The sequence below is a fragment of the Schistocerca cancellata genome, chromosome 10 (genome assembly GCF_023864275.1).
Source record: "Schistocerca cancellata isolate TAMUIC-IGC-003103 chromosome 10, iqSchCanc2.1, whole genome shotgun sequence".
In the NCBI taxonomy this organism is placed as follows: domain Eukaryota; kingdom Metazoa; phylum Arthropoda; class Insecta; order Orthoptera; family Acrididae; genus Schistocerca; species Schistocerca cancellata.
Genome location: NC_064635.1, coordinates 56,482,738 through 56,507,019, shown reverse-complemented (window position 1 = coordinate 56,507,019; position 24,282 = coordinate 56,482,738). Strand labels below are relative to the sequence as shown.

At 39.9% G+C, this 24,282-nt stretch overlaps 1 protein-coding gene across 1 annotated transcript in view; it reads right to left on the bottom strand.

Moving 5' to 3' along the window:
• The window catches only part of LOC126106368 (inositol-tetrakisphosphate 1-kinase-like), a 102,021-nt gene extending 79,161 nt beyond the window's left edge, over window positions 1-22,860 (bottom strand). The window contains exons 1-3 of the mRNA XM_049912632.1: window positions 21,970-22,860; window positions 13,207-13,231; window positions 2,803-2,901 (exon numbers count right to left, since the gene is read on the bottom strand). Of these exons, the coding sequence (XP_049768589.1) occupies window positions 2,803-2,901; window positions 13,207-13,231; window positions 21,970-22,076 (231 nt within the window). The 5' untranslated portion in view covers window positions 22,077-22,860. The remainder of the gene's footprint in view (window positions 1-2,802; window positions 2,902-13,206; window positions 13,232-21,969) is intronic.
• Window positions 22,861-24,282: the final 1,422 nt, after the last annotated feature.

The window sequence follows — 24,282 nt, the reverse complement described above, 5'->3', positions numbered from 1 at the left end:
CGCAATAGTCCTACACTGCCAACCTAACTAGGGAGGCAGTGCTGTTCCTCCTGCAGTAAGTCAGACAAATGGAGTGGGTGACCCTTGGGAACATTCATGCTGGTCACTCTGAAGAAGTGCCAAATAGGCCCTTCCACAAAAAACACAATCTTCCTTTGCCAAAAGGACACTGTGAAACTAAAATGGCTGAAAATCTGACTTTTCAATGGAGCTGTCATCTTGGGCCTATGTTGCTAATTTGGCTTCTAGAAAGAAGAAAATTATGTGGATATTGAAATTTCCTGGCAGATTAAAACTGTGTGCCGGAACGAGACTCGAACTCGGGACCTTTGCCTTTCGCGGGCAAGTGCTCTACCAACTGAGCTACCCAAGCACGACCCACGCCCCGTCCTCACAGCTTTACTTCTGCCAGTATCTCGTCTCCTACCTTCCAAACTTTACAGAAGCTCTCCTGCGAACCTTGCAGAACTAGCATTCCTGAAAGAAAGGAAATTGCGGAGACATGGCTTAGCCACAGCCTGGGGGATGTTTCCAGAAAGACATTTTATGTGGATATTCTCCTCCAGCAGTTATCTATCTTGGGAAGACTTTGGTCATGCCAAAATTGTCAACAAAATTATTTATCAGAAAGAAAAAAGGAAAAATGCCAATCAAATTTATTAGCTCATTAAATATGCCTGCTATTCCCCTCGATAAACAAAGTCCGATCTCCCCCCCCCCCACTCTCTCTCTCTCTCTCTCTCTCTCTCTCTCTCTCTCTCTCTCTCTCTCTCTCTCTCTCTCACACACACACACACACACACACACACACACACACACACACAAAAATCAGAATCTACCAGGGCTGTATGAAAAGTTCTTGGCCTGATGGTGAAAATGACAATTTATGCTTTCAAAGAAGTTTTTTATTTTTCAACATAATATCAATACATTTCATATTGTAGTGTTCCAATGTCATTATCTCCTCTCATAGTGTTCTTCCAGAGATGCTTTAAAATACCCATCTACAGCTACAATGGCTTCTTATTTGGGCGAAAAGTGCTAACCAGTGAGGAATTTCTTCAGTTTTGAGAATAGATGGAAGTCCACGGGGGTCAAATTTGAGCAATAAGATGGACGTTCAAGCACTTCATAGTGCAGATCCCTCAATTTCACCATTGCCAAGACACTTGTGGGCAGAGGCACTGACCTGATAGAAGATGATTTTTTTCTTTTTTCTTTAAGCTGGGTACAAATCCTTGCATTCAGTTTCACTAGAAGTTGAGAGTATGACTCTCCAGATATGGTTTTACCTTTTTCAAGACAAGTCAATCAAAAATATTTCTTTCGCATCCAAAAACACCGACACATGATCTTTCCCGCTGATGGCACTGTTCTTCCCTTCTTTGGAGCTGAAGAACCATCTTCTATCCACTGCATGGATTGCTGTTTGGATTCAGGTGTGCAGAGGTGAATCCATGTTTCATTCACTGTCAGATACTAGAGCAAAAAGTCCCTTCTATTTTTCTTAAAACACACCAACCACTTTTCGGAAAGCGTTGTGCGAATGCATTTGTGGTCCGCAGTGAGCACATGTGGCACCCACCTTGTGCAAGGCTTTCCCATGTTCAGTTCCTGGTGCAAGATATGACAAGCACATTCCTGTGATATCCATAGAGCAATAGCAATTCCAAGCACCTTTAAATGCCAACCTTCCAAAATCATTTCATGCACTTTGTCGATGATATGCAGTGTGCTTGCACTTTTTGGATGCCCTTCTCGTGGATTATCTTGGATGCTTTCACAGCCATGTTTAAGCTCAGTCACCCATTTTCCCAAGGTGGAAACTGATGGTGAAGAGCCACCACACACATTTACAGGCCACAAATGAATTTTTGTTGGTGTTAAACTTTCTCTTATGAAGACTTTAATCACTGCACAATACTTGATTTTTTTCCATTTCAAACACCATGTTCATCGCAATTGCCTCACGCAACAGGTTACAGTCAACTGCTGCCTGGTATGATTTGCAATGTACATGCCATCTACTAACATGTGTACCAACATAAAGGGAAAAAATTATGCAAGTAGTGCTGCAGTCTCTGGGTGAAGCTGAGAACTTTTCTGGCAGCCTACGCATATCTGGATTTTAAATTACTAACCACCTCCACTAGGACCTTGCCTAGTAAGGTGGAGCAGATCTCCTGCATCGTCCCCTACGCTCCTTGGAATATGGGACCTCCATCATCATCATCATCATCATCATCATCATCATCATCATCATATACTTCATATCTCTTTGTCAGGCTGAACTAAATGACTGCTGGGATCTCCCACATGGGTGCTGTATGCTGGAAAAGTCTCATATTTACACAACAAACAAGGATTAAATCAAAGAAAGTAAATCTGTAAGATCTTATTGTAAATTGCAGTATTTTGCACACATTAAAAAAGAAATGACACAATTTCAGAGCCTTTACTGGTCTCATACATACATGATTTTATGTATATAGACTGAAGCAGCGAGTCAAAATTTGTATCAACGGTGGCAGTGAGAATTTGGATCAAGGAGGGAGGTGTGCCAGGGTATTTCGTGAAGTTGAGCGAACCACTGTGCCATGGTGGCTCAGTGGCTAGCACACCTGCCTAGTAAGAAGGAGACAAGTTCGATTCCCGAGCTTTGTATAAATTTTCGCTCGCTGCTGCAGTCTATATACACAGAGGGAAAAAAAAGGTTGGCCTCAAAGTTTTTTTTTTTTACTCCACACAACACTTAAACTGTTAAAACTCAAGACAGACAATTGTAAAGAAAGAAAAAAATACCTTTTTATCTCCTTGACCAGCAAGAACAATGATATCAGTAAGCTTGTGCAGGATTACACAGAAGGGACCTTGGTCTTCTAGTGATCTCGTCAAGTCCAGCTGTCGAGGGACAAAAATAATTAAGAGCATCTGTTAGATAAATGACATTTTGCAACACAACATTGGCTTCTCATCTTATACAGTATGAGTTTTGATCAATAAGTTTCCATCACAAAGTATTCAAGAACCTATATAATCACAGATATGAAATGCAAGTAAACTTAATGGTAATGTCTGCAACGAAAGACAAAATGTCAACTTGTCACCCTCTCAATGAACACACCTGTCGTAAAGCTGACAGACAGAAGTATAAAAATTTAGTTCCACCTATGTTACATACTTTCGGAGATGGAAAAGACAGAGAATGAATGGGAAGAGTATTGTGTGAGATAGGCAGGTGTTGAGGTAACCACAAATACATTCCACATGCTGATCACAGTTCTGACAATGTACAAGAACGTGGAGAGGCGGGGGGAGGGAACAAAAAACCTAACTGCTGAGGTTCCAAATTCAAAGTATTACAAATAATGGGCTTTTGGTAACTGAAATTGAGAGATTAACTCATAAAAAATAATGCGCTGAGAATGCAAATTAGTGGTAGATAGCTGCAGATAAAATATGTGAAGGGGGAAGAAAGAAATAGAATGGATGAGGTTTGGAAAGAGGTACAGAAATAAAATAAGGCTGAAGCATATGATTGAGAAGCAATGTAGGTAAGAGGGGAAATTTGGGTAACTTGGATAGTGACAAAAGCATCTACATCCAAGCTGTTATGTTCCACAGCATTGTTTGTTCCATACCACAGCCAAATATTTTGAGCACGACTCGTGGTGTGAGCACATAATTAAATAGCAGCTAGAAAACATATACCCCCCATCTCATTTCAGCAATAGCTGTGGTGCTTCCCAACACATCATAACTAGTAACTAGTAAGTATCCTCAACTATATTAGTCCACTGATTAATTTCTTAGCAGAACCAATTGGTATTTCAGCAGTGCTACGTGAATCACAGCTGTTAGGGTGGTCTTACTTCTGGATCTCCTGACTGTTGAGTGTGTACTAATCTACAGTTTACAAAGAACATTTTTATTTCATCACCCATAAATTTTATTCATATTTTTCATTATTACTTGTCTTTCTCGTCAGAGAAGGGAACTGAAAAACTATGTCTGCCATTCCTGCTCAAGGTAGCCCATTACCAGCAGCTGAAAATTTTAAATAGTATAAAAGCAATTAATCCCAAAATGCGTAATTTTATAAATGTTGGCTTAATACAGTTTCAGGATATTTCCTTACTTAACCTGCTTACTAAATTTCTAAAAATATTATTAATGGACTATTTTAGTTCTTAATAAACATATTATAACAGTAACTTTCATTATCTGTATAAAACGGGCAGCAGTTATCTCATTAGTACTTTCATCAATGGGACTGTAATAGTTCTTTACTTGAGACCTCCACAATGTTTTCTTTGTTCAGCTACAGACTACAGTTTTTATGGGGTGTGTAAGGAGGAGACAACAAGAATAATTTTAAATCTATTACTGCAACAAGTTATGAAAACCTAAGCCAAAATGTGATCTTCCCTTTGTAGTAATGGTACAGGAATGCAATGTAATGGGACTCAAAGGAAGTTATTCTAAATTATCAGAGCTTATGTACTGTATTTATCTAACTGTAGGATATAAAATAGTATGTTATATGACTGTCTAATACATATGATTGTATCTAATATATATGATTATATCTGCTTTTAAAATGACTGTTAAACTGATTACTAGATTGTCAAATAGGTGTATCCAGAGCACAAAATATGGTACCTTAGGGGTGTGGCATAACAATGAAACTGCAGATACCAACTTTTTAAATCAAGAGGCTACACAAAATTAGCCTTAAGGTCCATGTGCAAGTAAAGAAGCACGTTATGTGAATATCCGACAACAGGACAAAAACAGTTTTTACTCCAAAGCATCTTGTGAATGCAAGTGTGAAAAATAGCGAAGTTGTTACAGTCTACATAATGCTCCTTAGTGTGTATCAAAAACCATGATACCATTTCTCTGTCGATGCATTTGGTAAGTGACCTGTTTCCGTGCTACATGTTTGGATATTATTTGTTTGTTTGGTACCAATATTTCTGAGATAAAGTTTCAGCAATGTCACACAAGTGACATGCATATATTTGCAAATCAACTAAGCTATTACATTCATATGTCAGAACCAAATACTACTAATATCAGTTACACAGGTTGTTTCAGCAGGAATAGAAAATATTTTAGGAAGTAGCACTATACATTAATTCAAGTAACACATTCCACACAGCACATGTGTATTTGGTACAAATGCAGTTACGGTATACCTGTGTCTTCCATCGCATGCTGCATGGTGAGAATTGAACATGATGGATTGTTGTATTTTTTTGTTGAAATTCATTGGTTTCACCAACTCGCAACCAAAGTGTCACATTCCAACCTAACCTTGGCCTCATGCTTCACTACAGATCACTCTGTCACCACATTTAGTTTTCTTCCCACCCTCCATATAGAATACAAATGCAGTCAGCCACTTACCATATGCATCACAGAGTTGCCAACTGCAGTACATAACAGAGCACACAGGTACGCCAGAACCGCACTTTAGCCTTCCGATTCTTTTGATTACAGAGATACTGCTGGTTACAGAAACAGACTTTCAGTTCATGTGATGGTACTCTAGCTGCTTTGACAACTGTCTTTTTTTAAATTTACGATTCCATCTATGAAGTTGTGCTCGAGTCCATATAACTGAATTTTTCAACTGTGTTTATGATTTGCTGACCAATTCTACTGTATCATTTTAACATGTCACGCTTACTTACTACTATACCTCAGCTAAGCGTCTACCTGCACCAGCCACCTGCACTGCAGAACCGTCAGGCAGGCCCCACACTGCATAGGGGCCAGCTGTCAGCCATCAAGCTGAGCCCTAGTCACACCGGCGGCCGTTGGAAGGCATCAGATACGCTGCTAGAGGTCATGACGTACACGGACTAGTTTATCGTTCACAGACACGTCATTGAAAATAGTGCGCTGAGTACTCGGCCACAGGCAGCCATTTAAGACCAGGCCAGGTGCTAAGAGGACATATAAAGAGCTACACAAGATGTAAAGAGAATTCAGTCGTGGGTGAAATTTGTGAAACCAACTTTGAACTTTAACATTTGTTGTTCCTTAGCACCTTTTGTATTTGTCTGTATTACTCTCTGACAGCTATATCTCTGTTACTAATAAAAATCACACACACGCTATATGAAACGAAACGATGGAACATCCGGGACGGAATAATGACAATATTATTAAACGAATAGATTGCTACTCACAGTATAGTGGAGATGGTGAGTCACATACAGGCACAACAAAAAGACATATAAGCACATAAGCTTTTGGCCAGAACACCCTCTTTCGAAATATAAAACATACACATACTCAATTACATAAACACAGTTCATATACACATGACCACCGCCTAGGCTGCTGGGGACAGCCTCAACAGTTGTTGTGTGTCTGAGCTGTGTTTGTGTGGCTGTGTGTGTGTATGCTGTCTATTACGGAAAGCTTGTTTGTTTAGCAGTCCTTTCGTTGAGCCTGTCTGGAACTCAACATCTTCACTACATGGCGAGTAACAACCTATCCTTTTCATAATATTGACACATGGGTTGTTCTATTAGAATTATTCTACATTACAACCTCAGACTTCAAGAAGAAATTCCAAATAGAGCAGGTGCTGGCAGGTGCGAATATTACAGAACTATCAGTTTAGTAAGTCATGGTTGCAAATACCAACACGAATTCCTTACACAACAGTGGATAAACTGGTAGAAGCCAACCTTGGGAAAGATCAGTTTGGATTCCTGAAAAAATGTGGAAACGCACCTGGCAATACTGACCTTACGACGTCCCCTAGAAGATAGGTTAAGGAAAGGTAAACCTTCATTTATAGCATTTATAAACTTAGAGAAAGCTTTCGCTAATGTTGACTGGAATACTCTTTCAAATTCTGAAGTTAGCAGGGGTAAAATGTAGAGAGCAAAACATTTCTTACAGTTTGTACAGAAACAAGAGGGACATGAAAGGGAAGCAGTGGCTGAGAAGGGAGTAAGACAGGGTTGTAGCCTATCCGCAATGTTATTCAATCTATATAATAAGCAAGCAATAAAGGAAACCATAGAAAAATTTGGAGAAGGAATTAAAGTTCAGGGCAAAGAAATAAAAACTTGGGTTTGTCGACGACACTGTAATTCTTTCAGCGACAGCAAAGTACTTGTCAGAGCAGCTGAACAGAATGGACAGTGTCTTGAAAGGAGGATATAAAATGAAGATCAACAAAAGCAAAACAAGGAAAAAGGATATGTAGACAAATTATACCAGGTGATGCCAAGGGAAACACACTTAAAGTGGTAGATGAGTTTTGATGTTTGGGCAGGAAAATAACTGATGATGGGGAAGTAGAGAGGATATAAAATGTAGACAGGCAATGGCAAGAAAAGCGTTTCTACAGAAGAGAAATTTCTTAACACCGAGCATGGATTTAAGTGTCAGGAAGTCTTTCCTGAAAGTACTTGTACGGAGTTTAGTCGTCCAATTAGTAAGCAGGTCAGGCTCCAGCTCTTGGCTGATATACATCTATGGAGTATTAAGTTGAGTGTTTATCTTTTTCTGTGTTTCCAAGTGGCACATTTACTAAATTTTGTGCATATTTTTCTGTATGAGAGGTTTAGTCTCACATTTTTGTATGTGTAAATTCATTCAGTCTGTACTGTAATAGTTGCTCAGTGAAAATCCTAGCTATGTAATTCAGTAACGCATCAGCATCCACTGGTGACACATCAGGAGGGTAGCAAATTACATATCTAGTTTTGTCTGCTTATATAGTTCACTTCCTTCGTTAGTTTTGCTAGGAAGACTAGGATATGTGCATACTGTCTGTGGATGCAGGAAGAGCTGACTGCAGTTCACGAAAGCTGCATCTGCTTTTGACTACGGTCAGTCATCTTCAGGCTGCTACCTTGGGGTGTAACGGTGGTGGAGAATCAGCACATTGTATTGGACACCTCAGGTGTCACTTGTTTTGCCCGTGGGCTCTGCTTTCGAGGCACCTACTAGTGAACCCGATGTGGTGGACTCACCCTCACAACAGGGCGAATGGTAGGTGGTAATGCATTCGTGTCATTCAAGGCAGAGGGCCAATGAGGAGACGGGCTGCCTGGCCTCGCCCATTCACCCTGTGAGTGGGCAGGTGACCACTCCTTCAGCAGGGTCCGAGCAGGCATACGGGGAGAGGGGTTTAGTAGTTACTGGGGGCTCCAATGTTAGGTGCGTTATGGAGGCCCTTAGGCAGATAGCGTTCAGGGCTGGAAAGAAACTCCGTGTGCACTCAGTATGTCTGCCAGAGGGGGAGGGTTCATCCACGATTTGGAGGTGGCCTCGCCTGTGGCTATCGAACCTGCAGGGTACAGTCGTCTGCATGTTGTGGCTCACATCAGCACCAATGACACCTGTCGCGTGGGTTCCGAGACGATCCCCAGTTCGTACGTGCAGCTGGCAGAGGTGGTGAAGATTGCTGGCCTCATGCATGGGGCACAAGCAGAGCTCTCAATATGCAGCATCATTCCCAAAGTTGATGTGGATCCTTTCGTTTGGAGCCAAGTGGAGAGTCTCAACCAAGGGCTTCATCGAGTCTGTGACAGTCTTGGCTGCACATTTCTAGACCTGCATTATTGTGTGGGAAGTGTAGGTCTCCCCTCGATAGGTAAGAGGTGCACAACACAAAGGAAGCAGCTACTCGGGTAGCAGAGTACCTGTGGAGTCCACATGAGGATTTTTTAGGCTAGGCAGTTGTTTGAGGTACTCTGAGGAACACTTGCCAGTCGATATCGAGCAAGGAAAGTCAAACAGTGTTCAGAATAAAGACACCTTTCCTGTCATAATTTTATCAGTAAGCTGCCAAAGTATTTGTGATACAGTTCTCAAATGTACTGCACTCCAGGAAAGTGCTCATGCTCAAATTATTCTTGGGACCAAGAGCTGGCTGAAACCTGAAGTGGAAAGCTCTGGGATATTTAGCAAGTCACAGAACATATTTTAGCAAGACAGGTTAAAGACCATAGGAGGGGGTGTGTTCATTGCAGTTGATGCAAACATTGAGTCTATTGAGGTCAAAGCTCTGAGATACAGTGAAGTCATCTGATGTGTAGAACAGGTGTAGGTGAAACCAAATTAATTACTGGAGTTTTTAATGGCCACCCAATTCTGCTGTGACAGTTTCTAGAGTCATTCAAAGAAAGTCTACAGTCAACAGCGTGTAAATACCCACATCATGCAATACTAGTTGCAGGAAACTTTTACCTGTTGAGTACAGACTGGGATGCCCAGGGATGCATTGTGTGGGGTACAGACAGACAGACAGACATGCAAAATACAGGGTGACACACAGGAGACGGACGGTTTTTAATGAAATAATACTCAGCCAACTTTAAAATTAATGCATGTTTATTTACACAAAATCTAAGCTCATTATTTGCCATTTTAGTTAACAAAGTTATTTGTGAAAAATAATGTCATCAAGGTGATGTCCATCATTTCGAATGATGGACTCAAGTCTCTTCTCAAAATCCTCCAGCACATGGACTAAAATCTCTGCAGGGATGGCAGAAATTTCTTGAATGATTGCATTCTTCAACTCGTCCAAATTTCGTGGTTTGTGGTTATAGACACAGTTCTTAAGGTACCCCCACAGAAAAAAGTCACATACTGACAAGTCGGGATACCTGGGAGGCCAAGGAACATTGCCAAAACATGACATAATCCGGCCAGGAAACATGCGTCTAAGAACTGTCATCGAAGTGTTTGGGGTGTGCGATGTTGCCCCATCCTGCTGGAACCAAATGCGTTTTAAAGGGATTTGTTGTCCTCTTAGTTCTGGTTTCAAGCATACGAGTGTAACGAACCGAACTAAGTCCAATAATGCCAACAGAGCCAAGAGCACACCAGACTGTTACCTTTTTTCTGAGTGTAGAGGACACTGGTGGATAAGGTGTGGATGCTCTGGAGCCCAGTAACGTAGGTTTTGGTTATTCACGGTCCTGTTTAAATGAAAATGAGCTTCATCACTCATCAATAAAATTTCATTTTCACTCGAGCAGAAAATCCCTTGCATTCTGTAAGCGAAGTCTTCTCGTACAGCAAAATCAGTTTCCTTACGTTGTTGGACAATGAGCATTTTGTAGGGATGGAATTTTAGTTCTTTATGCAAAATTCATCTAACTGATTCATGATTGATTCGTAACTCACTAGCACGACGTCTAGCTGACCGTCCTGGGCTTCTGACTGCTGCTTGCCTTACCCTTTCAACATTTGCTGGTGTCGTTACTCTGCGTCTTGGGCCAGGATGCTTCTTATCCAGTATGTTTCCAGTTGATCTGAAGTTTTCCACCCATCTGAGGATTGTGTTACGGCTCGGAACAGCTCCATGTCGACCGACATTAAACCGCGCACGAAACAATCACTGCGTGGCAATAATAGACTCACCACTTTTCATGAAACTGTCATAGACAAACATTCGACGTTGCAAGTCCGACTGCTCCATAGTGACTGAGTAAATGGAATGGCTTCTTGTGTGAATCAGAACTATCCCCACCACGACCACCTCCCACCACCGTGCCCTCAGTACTATGCAGTTCAAAACCGTCCGTCTCCTATGTGTCACACAGTACTTTTGAAAAACACACACACACACACACACACACACACACACACACACACACACACACACACACACACACAATGGAAATACTTAGACCTTGCAGATACAAATACGTTGGACCTTATCGACAATGTCAGTGTAGAAACGGGGATTAGCGATCATGATGTCATTATAGCAACTATGATTACGAAAGTTAATAAGTCAGTCACGAAGGCTATGAGAGTGTTTCTGCTAGATAGAGCAGATAAAAGGTTATTAACATCTCACTTAGACAGTTAATTGGCATCACTTAGTTCCAGTAAAATGGATGTAGAGGAATTATGGGCAAAGTTTAAACAGATTGTAAATCATGGTCTGGAGGGGTATGTGTCTGGATAAAGGATGGAAAAGACCTAATATTGTTTAATAATGAAATTTGGAGGATGTTATAGAAGCAAAGGCTGTTCCATTCTCAGTTCAAAAGGGAACGCATGAATGACAATGAGCGAAGGTCAGTAGAGATTTGTGTAACTGTGAAAAGAGCTATGCGCAAAACGTACAATAACTACTACCGTCACACCTTAATCTGGCAGAGAACCCAAGAAAATTCTGGTCATATGTAAAATAGCTAAATGGGTCCACAACTTCCATTCAGTCTTCAATAAAATTCTTCAGGGTATCAGACCGCATTGTCATAATTTAAAATGCGCCAATGTTTTGGCCAGCGTTGCAGCTAGCCTTCATCAGGGCCTTACGTTAAACTGAAGAATTTTATTGAAGATGACAACGGCCGCGGAAGCCTACGCTTACATTCCATTCAGTCTGTTGTTGACAGGTCTGGTGGGGTAGTTGAAGACAGTAAAAGGAAAGTTGAAGTTTTAAATTTCACATTCAAAAAATTGTTCACACAGGAGAATCGTACAAACATACCATCATTTGACCATCAGACAGACTGACATATGGACAACATAGTAATAAGCATACCTGGAGTAGAGAAACAACTGAAAGATTTGAAAGCAAATAAATTACCAGGTCTGGATGGAATCCCAGTTCGGTTCTACAAAGAGTACTCGACGGCATTGGCCCCTTACCTAGCTTGCATTTATTGTGAATCTCTTGCCCATCATGAAGTCTGAAGCGACTGGAAAAAGGTGCAGATAACTCCAGTATATAAGAAGGGTAAAAGAACAGACCCGCAAAATTACAGACCAATATCAATACCTTCTATTTGGTGCAGAATCCTTGAACAAATTAACAATAAACTTTCTAGAGACTGGGAAGCTTATGTCCATGAATCAGCATGGTTTTAGAAAGAATTGCTTGGACAAAACTCAGCTTGCCCTTTTCTCACATAATATACTGACAACTATGGATGAAAGGCAACAGGCAGATTCCATATTTCTAGATTTCCGGAAAGCATTTGACATGGTGTCCCATTGTAGGCTGTTAGGTACGAGCAAACGGAATAAGTTCACAGACATGCAAGATGCTCAAAGACTTCTTAAATAATACAAACCAGTACGTTGTCCTCGATGGCGAGTGTTCGTCAGAGACAAGGTTACCATCAGAAGTGTCCAGGGAAGTGTGATAGGACCATTGTTGTTCTCTATACACATAAATGATTTGGCGGATAGGATGGGCAGCAATCTGCAAATGTTTGTTGATGATGCCATTGTGTACGGTAATGTGTCAAAAGTTGAGTGACTGTAGGAAGATACAAAACGACTTAGACAAAATTTCCAGTTGGTGTGATGAACGGCAGCTAGCCCTACATCTGTAAAAATATAATTTAATGAGTAGGAAGATCGTTTGGATGTAGATGTGGGAAATGACAAACAGTGGTACAGGTGCCCTCCAACACGCGCCATACGGTGGCTTGCAGAGTATCTGTGTGGATGTAGATGTGTGTAAGTGAAATATGGATGATAAACATTTTAGACAAGAGGAGGATAGAAGCTTTTGAAATATGGTACTACAGAAGAATGCTGAAGGTTGTAATGGGTAAGTCATGTAATTAATGGGGAGGCACTGAAGAGATTAGGGGGGAAAAACATTTCTGGCACAACCCGCCTAGAAGAAGTGATCAGTTGACGGGACACATTCTGAGACATCAAGGGATGACCAATTTATTACTGGAGGGATTTGTGTGTGGAAAGGCAGGAGGTGGAGGGGGGGGGGGGGGGAGGAAATCATAGAGGGAGACCAAGAAACTACTACAGTAAGCAGATTCAGAAGGCTGTAGGTTGCAGTAGTTATTATGAGACGAAGAGGCTAGCACAGGGTAGGGTAGCATGAAGAGCTGCATCAAACCAGTCTTCAGACTAAAGATCATAACAATGACCACATCATAAAATATTTACAGTTCCGTCTGAAACTCCCTGCATATGTTTATGCTGCACCTCTAATGGTACTGGTCACAGAAAATTTGAGTTTAATAAAGTCACAGTTACAGTGGAACCGAATAAGTATAACAGCATCTCACTTCCCTTTTTTTTCTCTCTCGGTAATGGAACCTGTATCGTAACAAAAACTTTAAGCTCCAGGGAATGAGCTAATTATTTAACATTACCATATCACTTCATATCTTAAATAAACTAGTAATAACAAATTATCAATGCTGATTGAATATAGTTACGTTAACATACCTTAACTAAGTCAAATCCGTGCCTCCTGAAATAAAGAAATAAAAAAAGAAAATGCATACTTTGTCATTAAATAATGTGTTGACATAATACAACTCTGAAGACATCATATAGTTAACTTCCTAGCAATATTAAATATTGCTGACATTATAAGAAAATAATATGTGTTGAAATTACCTAATATTACTGACACTGAGTTCACATAAAGACAGTAGTTTCTTAAAATTATTTAAAAGCAATGTTTGGTATTGCAGCTCTGTGTGGGTGTGCAACAGGGAAATGTAGAAAAAACTCAAATGATCTGAAGCCTCTGAGATGCAGAGCTACAGGAGATTACTGTAGATCAGGTGAACCAATGAATTAGACTGATGATGTCGTGAATGTCCACACAAATTCTGCCAACAGAGGGAGAAAGGGGCAGGGGGAATAAAATAGCCAATTTTAATGTAACTAATTTGTGATCATAAAAATTTGACAGGAGGAAAATAAGAAGTTGTTGTCTCTCAAATGTTTGATATTTATGAACCCAATACTTTTTTGTTCACAAAGCTGCTTCTCTCTTTTCTGGTGCACAATATGGTATTCACCCTTTGCGACACTTTTGATTCCACAGAACTAGTATAGATCAACACACCTACAGTGTTCTATGGAGCCTACTAAAATCACTCTGTCGTGTTAAACTGAATATATAGAATAAGTTTGTATGCTTCCACAGCCAACGTCAAGTTGAATAAAATTATTTTCTGTGTTAGGCTGTGTCACTATAAAAGACTATACCACCAACATTTACACCATCTTTGCAGAGGTCTTCTTTAGGGCGACAAAGATACGAGATCCTGAGGATGTTCTTTCTTATATAATGCCTATTTTGATGCAGTGGTGGCTAAGCCAAAATTTTACCAATGTTCTACCATCTGGTAGCCTACAGCCTTTGACTTAAAACGCTAGTAATCATAACTAAATTAAGTATATTAATTTCTTTCATATATAAAATGAAATGTTTGAATGTATTTAAATTTTATAATTAATCATGTAACACTGTGAGGAATAAAATAACAATGAAAAAGAAATTATGGTTCCAGGAGGAATCGAACCTGAGCCGACGAATTACCAGTCAGTGTGCTTGACCACTCTGCTATCACACCGAGATGTGAACTGCTGCTCAAAAATTCCTCATATCCTATGGGTAAATCTCTAAGTGTGTTTTACCTTTCCCTACAGCTCACTCAGGTGAAATATTCAACGAGCTTGAATGGGGCATCTCCCTGCTTCTACTCGCACAATTAGAGCAAAATCAGTGACCTCATCCCACACACTCCTGCTGTTAGAATTACATTTGGAGTAGATCTACTTTACTCTCAAAAAATGATTTTCTCTTCTAAAGCTTATTCCGAAAGGGGCTCTTTAGAACATCATCTACAAAAAAACACTTCAATACTAAATTTTCCTCATATATTCACTTTTTACCACCATCTATAGTCTTTTAACTTAAATGGTAGTAATGGTAACTAAATTGAATATATTTATTTTATGTTTATGAATTTAACTGTTTAAATATATTTAAATTTTACAAGGTCTGCTTGTGTCTGTATATGTGTGGATGGATATGTGTGTGTGTGCGAGTGTGTACCCGTCCTTTTTTCCCCCTAAGGTAAGTCTTTCCGCTCCCGGGACTGGAATGACTCCTTACCCTCTCCCTTAAAACCCACATCCTTTCGTCTTTCCCTCTCCTTCCCTCTTTCCTGATGAGGCAACAGTTTGTTGTGAAAGCTTGAATTCTGTGTGTATGTTTGTGTTCGTTTGTGTGTCTGTCGACCTGCCAGCACTTTCATTTGGTAAGTCACATCTTCTTTGTTTTTAGATATAAATTTTACAATTAATAGACTAACACAGTGAGGAACAAAATGAGATGATTAAAAAAGGGAAAAAACAGGAAGGCAACAGCCGGAATCAAAGCCAAGCAAATGAATTGACAGTGTGCTTCACCACTCGGGCATGGCACTGTTACATCAACTGCTCCTCAAAACTCCTTCATATCCCACACTTGGACAATACGTTACATGTACTTTCAAACAAATATAGTGTCCCGTTGCTGTGACTAACGAGCACTCACAGTGCCACGAAGGATGACATCGCATCAGAGTGTGTGCAATTGAAAACAGACAACCGCATCCCTTCTCTGAGTTGATCATATCATGGCTGACCATCATTTCAGCACTCGACACAGGTTTCTAGTCATCATGGATAGAGTGCTATAAAACAGGTTTTCATCTGTTTTATTTGCACAACAGCAGGCATTCAAAGAGAAACAGCACAATTTTAGTGTGGTATCGGACTTGCATTCAAAGGGAAATGGCGTAATTTTTAGTGCAATTCCGGACTCGCATTCAAAGAGAAATGGCATACTTTTAGTGCGATATTTACAGTGTGCTACAGCTTGATAACTGACTGCCACTGCTAGGTGGTGATGTAACTGCTAACGTGACATTCTGGTATTCCGCTGGACAGTTCGAGCAAATATGCGTATGTACGGGTGACTGTGTTACTCTGGCAGAAGGCTGGCTGGCCACAATGAATTGGCAGCTCTGACTCGGGAGCAGCATTTTCCTGCAACGAGGTATTGACACTGCGCAGGAGTTCTCTCATGGCCACTTCTTTATAATGTTGCTGGCTGGTGAACACAAGAACCCGGTCAAACCGAGATTGCCGGCAGTCGGGTTGTTGGCGACTTGCAGCCGTTCTCCCTCTTCTTTATGGTAGGACATCATTTTGATAGCTTCTCTTATTTTCCACTGCTTCATTCAAAGCTACTGAGCTAGCACATAATGTCACTGAAAATGGATGGGTCAGCTGCAGTCCATGTGGTGTCCAACTGTTGCCAGTTGTTGTGTTGCAGCAGTTGCAAGTAGTGCACATGTTGTGACAAGCAAGTGCTCCCAGTTCCACCAGTGTCAACTTTGGTGCATTCACATCGAGGTTCATAGATACCTGCAATGTGGAGAGCATCTATGGAATGCTTTGTGTACCTCAACAGATCTTGGAGCCATTCTAGAGTACTGGTTTAATTCCTCTGTGGCACAGCACCTAGCCTACAAGGTCACTGACACCTCTCACCCTAAGTAAGAGAGCAATACTGAGCTGTTCCTCTGTTGTACATCACAGTACCCCATTGTTCACTGTAGGCTCTTAATCCTATATCCATTTATGCAGAATGTTGACTGGAGCTAGTTTGGCTCACACTGGAGGCTACCACTACCATTAATCAGGTGAGCTCAGGCCGTTTGCATATGTGGCCCAGTAATCTTTTGTGCTGGATGGTCGTGTGACTGCATGCAGATATCTGTTGGTATGCATTGGTTTCCTATACACACTATGTCCTAGTGGATCACAGAGGAATGAAACCAGTATTCCAGAGCAGGAAGAACATGTCCAAAATCTAGCAGTTTAGTTGCCTTGAAAAGGACCAACGCAAATACAGCCAAAACATTTGTGGTATAGTGTTTTAGTCTTTTCTAATGACACAACCTATAATCCGAAATAATTTGATGAACATGCAGTCTCAGCAAGCTCTGACAGTTCACTTTTTGCCTACAGACATGTGATAATGTACTGTTGAGAGTAAATTGTGCTGCAGGGAAAAGGGATGTCCTTTTGAGAACAGAAACAGAGATATACTGGGGAGATACACTGCAGCAACGTTTACTTTATGCACGGTGTTCGAACTGCCCCTTTCTGGAGAGCAGTAAGGGCTGTATGAGGAAGAAAGCGGGCATAGTTCATATAATTCAGGCAGGCTAAGAAAAAAATTTACCTTCCTAGTCTCGAGTGTTATTGAATTTAGCATATGTTAAAATGAAGGACTAAGTAAGGAATATATATTTTTTGTTTTCTCCAAAAAAAATTCTGCTCTGAGATAGAGCCCTCCAAAGACAACACTGCGCATACCATTTTAAAAATGTGAATTTTGGAAAAATTTTAAAAAGCTGTATCTCTGGAACAGTTCTAGATATTTTTTTTTTTTTTATTTGGAATATAATTGCTTTATGACTACAAAGAAATCCTCCATTTGGACTTATCTGTCAAAGTTCTTTTACTATAGCATTCTGAACTTTTTTTATAATTTATGGAATTTTTTTTTTTCAAAAATGCCAAACCAATAAATTTTAATTTTTTTCTGTTGATTAGTACCATAAAGTTCTACATTCCCTGAAAAGGAGAGCTTCCACTTTTAGGTTGAACAGGTTTTATATACAATTGAAATTTTTGCCATACATATGCCCCTTTTTATTACCACATTATCACATTACAGGCTCATAAAAATCGAAAGCTGGTCTTTATTTAACATAATTTTAGTTTTGAAAGATGAGTAAGAGATTAATTTTTCAAGCATTTTAAATGGTTCCAAAGTGTATGTGAAAGGTCCAAAGACTTAAAGGTTTCAATTTATACAACTTCTGTGGGCTCTGTTTTGTACTAAAATTAGCCAGTCAATGAACTAAAAACGTGTTCCACTGCTTCAGTATCATCCTTTGATACAGAGTGATGCCTTCCCGTTGAACCAATAGGAACTGGAGGACTTACAATCTTCAAAACATTGTGAACAGGGAGTGAGCACTGATGGTGGTGTTGCTGTCCTTCAGCTGGAAACCTATATCCAGCAGTTGGTCCATGCGGTAGCATAAACTTCACTACAATTTCATTTAACTCATAACTGCTGTCCATACTCTCTGCAATCCACCACTCACATTCATACACACAAGCCACACACATCCCCCTTCTCCGGTTGTGAATCTGAACATTATCCTGCTGTTTCTGTGGTGTTGGACGAACGAACAAAATTTCTTCTTTCTTGCTCTTTAAAGTGTGTGCAATATGAGTTCGCCCATCACTTTGAGTACAAAAATGTGTTTTCTGTATTCGTTTCACAGGAGTTGTTTGTTCAGACCATTCTTTTTTTTTTTCCCTGCTCATAAAATTCTTCGATTTCCTCTTTGGACAAAAGAATGAGGGCTGTGGATGTGTAAGATTTCACGACTCTTGTAAAATCCTCAGCATTCTGAATTGCCACTGCATTTGGCCTGGAAAGATTATGTTTAGTAGCATGGTGCTTCAGCAGGCCCCTACACCATGACAAGACCCCTTCCCACGACCAATAGCACTGTATGCCAAGTCAGTTGGCACAAGCGATTTACTCAATTCAAGCAGCTGGTAATGATTTTTAAAATGACTGGGAGCACCATCAGAAATAATGATGATCTTCTCTGCCCCTGTTTGCAGCTGAAGAATTTTGCGCATTGCTAGCAAAGCATGTGCTGAGTCATGTCCTGTGTCATCAGTTACAACTGCAACACTTGTGGTCTTGTTTTGAAAATATGTCACTCCTGTAAAAATTGAAACCTGGACATTACTCCAATGATGGCCTTGTACTTCTTGTACTACATGGTACTAATCAACAGAAAAAAATCAAACTTTCCTGGGTTGCCATTTTTGGAGGGGGGGGGGGGGGGGGGGGAAACCTGTAAATAAAAAAAAAAATCAAAAGGCGAAAGTAAAAGAACTTTGACAGTTATGTCCAAATGGAGGATACCATTGTATCATAAAGCAATTATCTTTCAAATAAAAAAAAGTATAACAAAATATCTAGAACTGTTACAGAGATAGGCCTACAGCATTTAAAACTTTTTCCAAAATTCGCATCTTCAAAATGGTGTTTGCAGAGTCATCTTTGGAGGCCTGTATCTCGGAGCAGGAATTTTTTTGAAGAAAACAGAAAAACATATGTTTCTTAGTTACTCCTGAATTTTAACATTTGCTTAATTCAGTAACATCCAAGACTATGAAGGTAACCCCCTGCCTGAAGTGATACAGATTATGCCAACACAGAAATCATTTACAGACTAGGCATACTCACATTAGGGAAATATTCTATGTTTTTTTGTTTTTTTTTTTTTTAATTATGTATTTCTGTCTCAATTCACACAAGTGGTATCATTGTCAGTTCTAACTTATTACCAACTCCTGTCATCAGATGATCTAAATAGCTGACATAGAAATTTGTCACTAGAAAAGGCTCAGAGGGGGATTTAGAACTGAAACATATCAAAACATAGACAAATTTAAACTGCGAGTGGGTCTCTTCAGTCTACACTTTACTATGTTATGTACTCAGATCATCTGATGACTTGGTAACAAGTGAAAACATAATGATACCAATTGTCTGACATGGGGTAGAAATATATAATAAAAGAAAACTTCAACAGATAAAAGATTTGGGGTCTCTATTTCAGCACTGTCCGGTAAGGGTTCACATGTGCCACAACTGTAAAACAGTGTCGAAACTTCTGCTGTGCCAAGGAAATGGTATGACTCACTATGAACAGACTGATAATCAAACACAAGTTATGCCACGCTTGCTAAATCCACTTCCTTTTACGTCGCTCTCAGCAATGCTAAATCTGCAGTTTAGAACCATCACAGGTGATCATTTCTAAAAAAGTGGCAGAGCTCTATAATGAATAAAAGTGTGTAGGCCTGGACAAGATTTCAGGTGCAGGCTAATATACCCTGTTATGCGAGCCTATGAAATGGGACTCCTGGAAGTCAAATTTAGATTGAAGACATAGTGTCATGCAGCAGCACTCTTCTTAATAATTCCAATGATTACATTATGATCAAAGAGTTCTTAAGAAAATCTATAGCTTAACTAACTAATACTGGTTTGTAATCACAGTAGCTCACCATTAACAAACAGATGAGGTAGAAGCAGAAGTCTTTTCCAGTGCTCCAGTCACTGACACTTGTCTTTTGTTATGATTACAGAAAGTAAAACCTATCTCTTCAGTATGTGTAAGGAAATTGTATGTCTTCTAGGCCATCAGATCCATGGCCTGAGACCAGCTTTTACTTTTTTTTCAAAATGACAAAATTTACACTAGGGCACATCCCTAATGCATAACGAGTAATATCTGCAAGTTAAAATTTAGCAATAGTATTATATCAGACTGATCCATGATATTGTACGGTGATCAGTCCCAGCTGTTAATTTTAAGGAGAAGTATATAAGACTGGTCCATAATTTTCTGTGATGTTCCAGTCTTTGGCAACACCCCCCCCCCCCCTCAAATCAATGATCAATGACTGGTACCATGGTGTTACTTTTACATTTTTACAATTGAGTTCAAAACATACCTGTGACCAAAACTAACTACATTATACGATCCTCTATGGGAAATTCATTTCCGTTGATCTTTGCAATCTAAACAGGCAAAGTAATCACATGTATGGGGAATAACATTGCAGGCCTATGCATACAGTGTAGGGCATGATGACAAAGAAAATCTCTCTGTATTTGTAAAATCAAATGCTGTTAGTAATTTTACTTCTTCTATGAGATTTTTCCCCTCCCCAAATGAGAGAATTCTTGGCTCCAAGAACTGAAACAATAAATCCGAGGTCTATCACATTCTTCATTGATGGTCGTGTACCTTACTTGACATTACACATGTCTGAGTTCTGCTCTCAGAGCAGTATACCATAGTGCTTATTTCAGTGGTCCCTAACTCAAGACATATTTTACAGCCAATAAATCTCTCTGTATCGACTCTTCCGCTGGGAAGTTATCAGGACATTTCTCTTGGTCACAGGAGTAAGACTAAAAAACAGGTTCCCAAGCCTCAGTTGTAAAAAATTTTGACCACAGCTTTATTAAGCATGTTTTTGATTTCTGTTATTGTTTAGACATGTTTTCTTTTCCTGTTCATAATTTTTTATCAAACTTTTCTAACCACCTTAAACTTCATTAATAAGATACATATTTATATACTATTCTATGAACTAAGTTCTCCATATCTGAACTGCCATGGAATGATTTAGAAGCCTTTAAATTTGCAGTCAGCTAACTGTCAATGACTGGGTACATATGAAAATCTTGTGTGTCAAGAATTGGCACTAGTACAGATACTGACTTCAAATTCTTTGGTGAAAAGTTACTCAGAGTATCCACAATGATCTTATGGGAGCCTAGATTATAAAAGGGTATATTTTTAAGCAATGGACTGTGAACCTCTTAGGAAATACATAAATCTCCTCACTATGGGCCTACTGTCAAAGACTAGTGTGTCTACCTTAATTATTCCCGTTGTTATAAAACACAATTTACAAAACACAAGTAGGCCTAACTACTACTTTGCTTTAGGAGTAAAATATTTCAGAAGGATGTTCTCATAATTTGTAGCAATACCCAGTAAAGAAGGCGGACATTTGGAGGCAACAATTTGTATGAGAAAGAATATAAATACAGAGAGAAGAACGCTACATGTTGGAATTATAAGTACAGAAACATATTCACGTTCACTGGAAACGTATAAAATCGGAAAAAGCAATATACATTTATGATTATACAACGGCAACCTAATATACTGAGCAGAAAGCTCAAGTTTCTGCCGTATCGGAGGACTGAATGCACTGACAACCACAGAAATGGTTTCATGCATCAACACATTTCCTTCACCAAATGAATACTTCAGGGAAAAAGTTGATTGTGAGTCACAGAATGCTAACTGAATAATTAGCTCAGATGAATTTAAACCGATACTTCTCCTACTTTTAATATTAGCTAGCTTTTCATGCAACAACGAACTATAAAATATTTAAATGGATACAACTCAACAATTTATCAATGACTTATTGGTTATATATATCTTGTGGCTCTCATAATGAATTAGTTATCAGTAATCTATTGAAAAGTATTAAATGATCTTCGCTTACTTGCACGTAGTTCCAAATTCTGTCCAGTTCAGTTTCTGCCTCTTCTTCTCCGACATCCAATATCCGATGATATTTGGCCTACCTTTCTGTTCTGTCATTTTGGACATCTCTCTCTCTCTCTCTCTGCGTGTGTGATGGAACTGGAACTCTCACTCTGCTGGAAGGCACATATTCCCAACAAAACTTCTGAACAGCAGATCTCTTTGAAAAGATGGTACGCAAACACACTTAAACAGGTTTCACTACTACAGATCTCTTATCAGTATCCAATAATTAGTGTCTATTTTTCGTCCTCCGACAATGTGACGTCGTACGATTTATCGCCTATAGCTGAAAGATAAGAATTCAGCAACACGTCAGGAAACGGCTGTTCTGTATACATTTGAGCTCCCGCTAGTACAACCGCTGTTAACGCCACTAATTTATGATTCATCAATTACTGCTGGCGTGATCAAGAAAGCGTGAGTGACCTTGCTGAAGTTTTGCCAGCTTGCGTCCTTAACCTTACTTTCACTCACCCGCCAACCCAAACAAACAACACCGGTTACAAAAACAAATACCACAACGAAGCAAGATGAGGTTTGAAAAACATACCCTCTGATCACAGATTGGCAAGTAATCTGGCACAGATGTTATCTGAGACGAACGATTATGAAAGTACTCTCAACGTGGGCGAAAAACAAAATTACGAAATACCGACGAGTGTCATTTACTTTTCCGCCACTGACTCGTATTACTTTTTTTGATTAACTTCACGTGGCAGCACTCATTATTCGATGGTACTTTTAAAATAAACTTTACTACAGTGACAATGACGTAAGTGTCGCGCAGCACATAGCGAGAAGCGGCCAACAGCCAATTTACTCCAGTTTGTTATCCGCGCGTGCAACGCCCCCTCCTGCCTTGACTATGGAATGTGACCTGTACCGTCTGGAGTGGGGATCTGTGCAACGATACCATGAGAGGGGGGGAAGGTGCGCCGTGCCGATTCGTGGAAGGTTTCTGCATGCGCTTGACAAACAGGTTTGGGTTGGGTTCCTGACTCATAGGCGGAGAACGCAGCACAGAAATGAGAAACCTTCCAAAACAGGTAACTGTAAACAAGAAAATATGCTCTCAGTGTTCGAGCGCATACAATTTATGAGTATGGAAGGATGCAGCATGTTACCTTGGACGCAGAGTCATCGACGTACCGGTATGTAAATATAACTTCAGGCATGCTAAAGGAAGGATGGATGAAACCCTTGCTCTTCATATTGTGTATTAATGACCTGGCGGAAAATATTAATTGGAGCCTCGTACATTTCGTAGATGATGCCATTATCTATCAAAAAAGCTGTCCAAATATTCACTGAGACATAAAAAAATGGTTCAAATGGCTCTGGGCACTATGCGACTTAACTTCTGAGGTCATCAGTCCCCTAGAACTTAGAACTACTTAAACCGAACTAACCTAAGGACATCACACACATCCATGCCCGAGGCAGGATTCGAACCAGCGACCGTAGGGGTCGCGCGGTTCCAGATTGTAGCGCCTACAACTGCTCGGCCACTCCGGCCGGCGAGACATCAAAGAGTTGCAAAAATTGGTAGTTTGCTTCAAATGTCCAAAATATAAAGTTATGCTTCCCAAAAAAACAGAAAACGTATTATTCTGTGACTACAATATCACTGACTCACAACTGAAAACAGTCAACTAATACAAATACCTCGATATAACAATTTCTGGGGAGATGAAATGGAACGTTCACATTGCCTCAGGTAGGTAAAGTAAGTGGCAGCCTTCGATTCACTGGTACGATACTGAGAAAATGCGATCAGTCCACAAAGGAGACGAAACGCTTATGTGACCCATCCTTGATTATTGCTCGAGAAATTGGACTATCAGGCAATACTGAATGTATACATTCCACAAAGGAGGGCAGCAAGTAACCACAAGTTTGTTTCCCCCTTGGGAGAGAGTCACGGAGATGCTGACACAGAAACCAACTATCCCGCGAAAGTCTACTTAAAATTTTTCAAGAACCAATATTAGAGGAGGACTTGAGGAATATACAGTAACCCTGTACACGTCGCCCTCTGCTATTCACTTCACAGTCGTTTGCAGAATATAAATGTACGAGGTGCGATCAAAAACTACGGCGAATAATTTTATTAGAAAGAAAGTAATAAGCTTACATGAAATTTGATTTAATTTCCTTCAAAGTACTGTCACTGGCTAGCGATGTACTTATCTGAACTTTGAATCCATGACTGGAAGCATTTCTCGAAGGTTTCCTTTCGAAGGACGTTCGGCTGCTTTGTCGTGGCCAT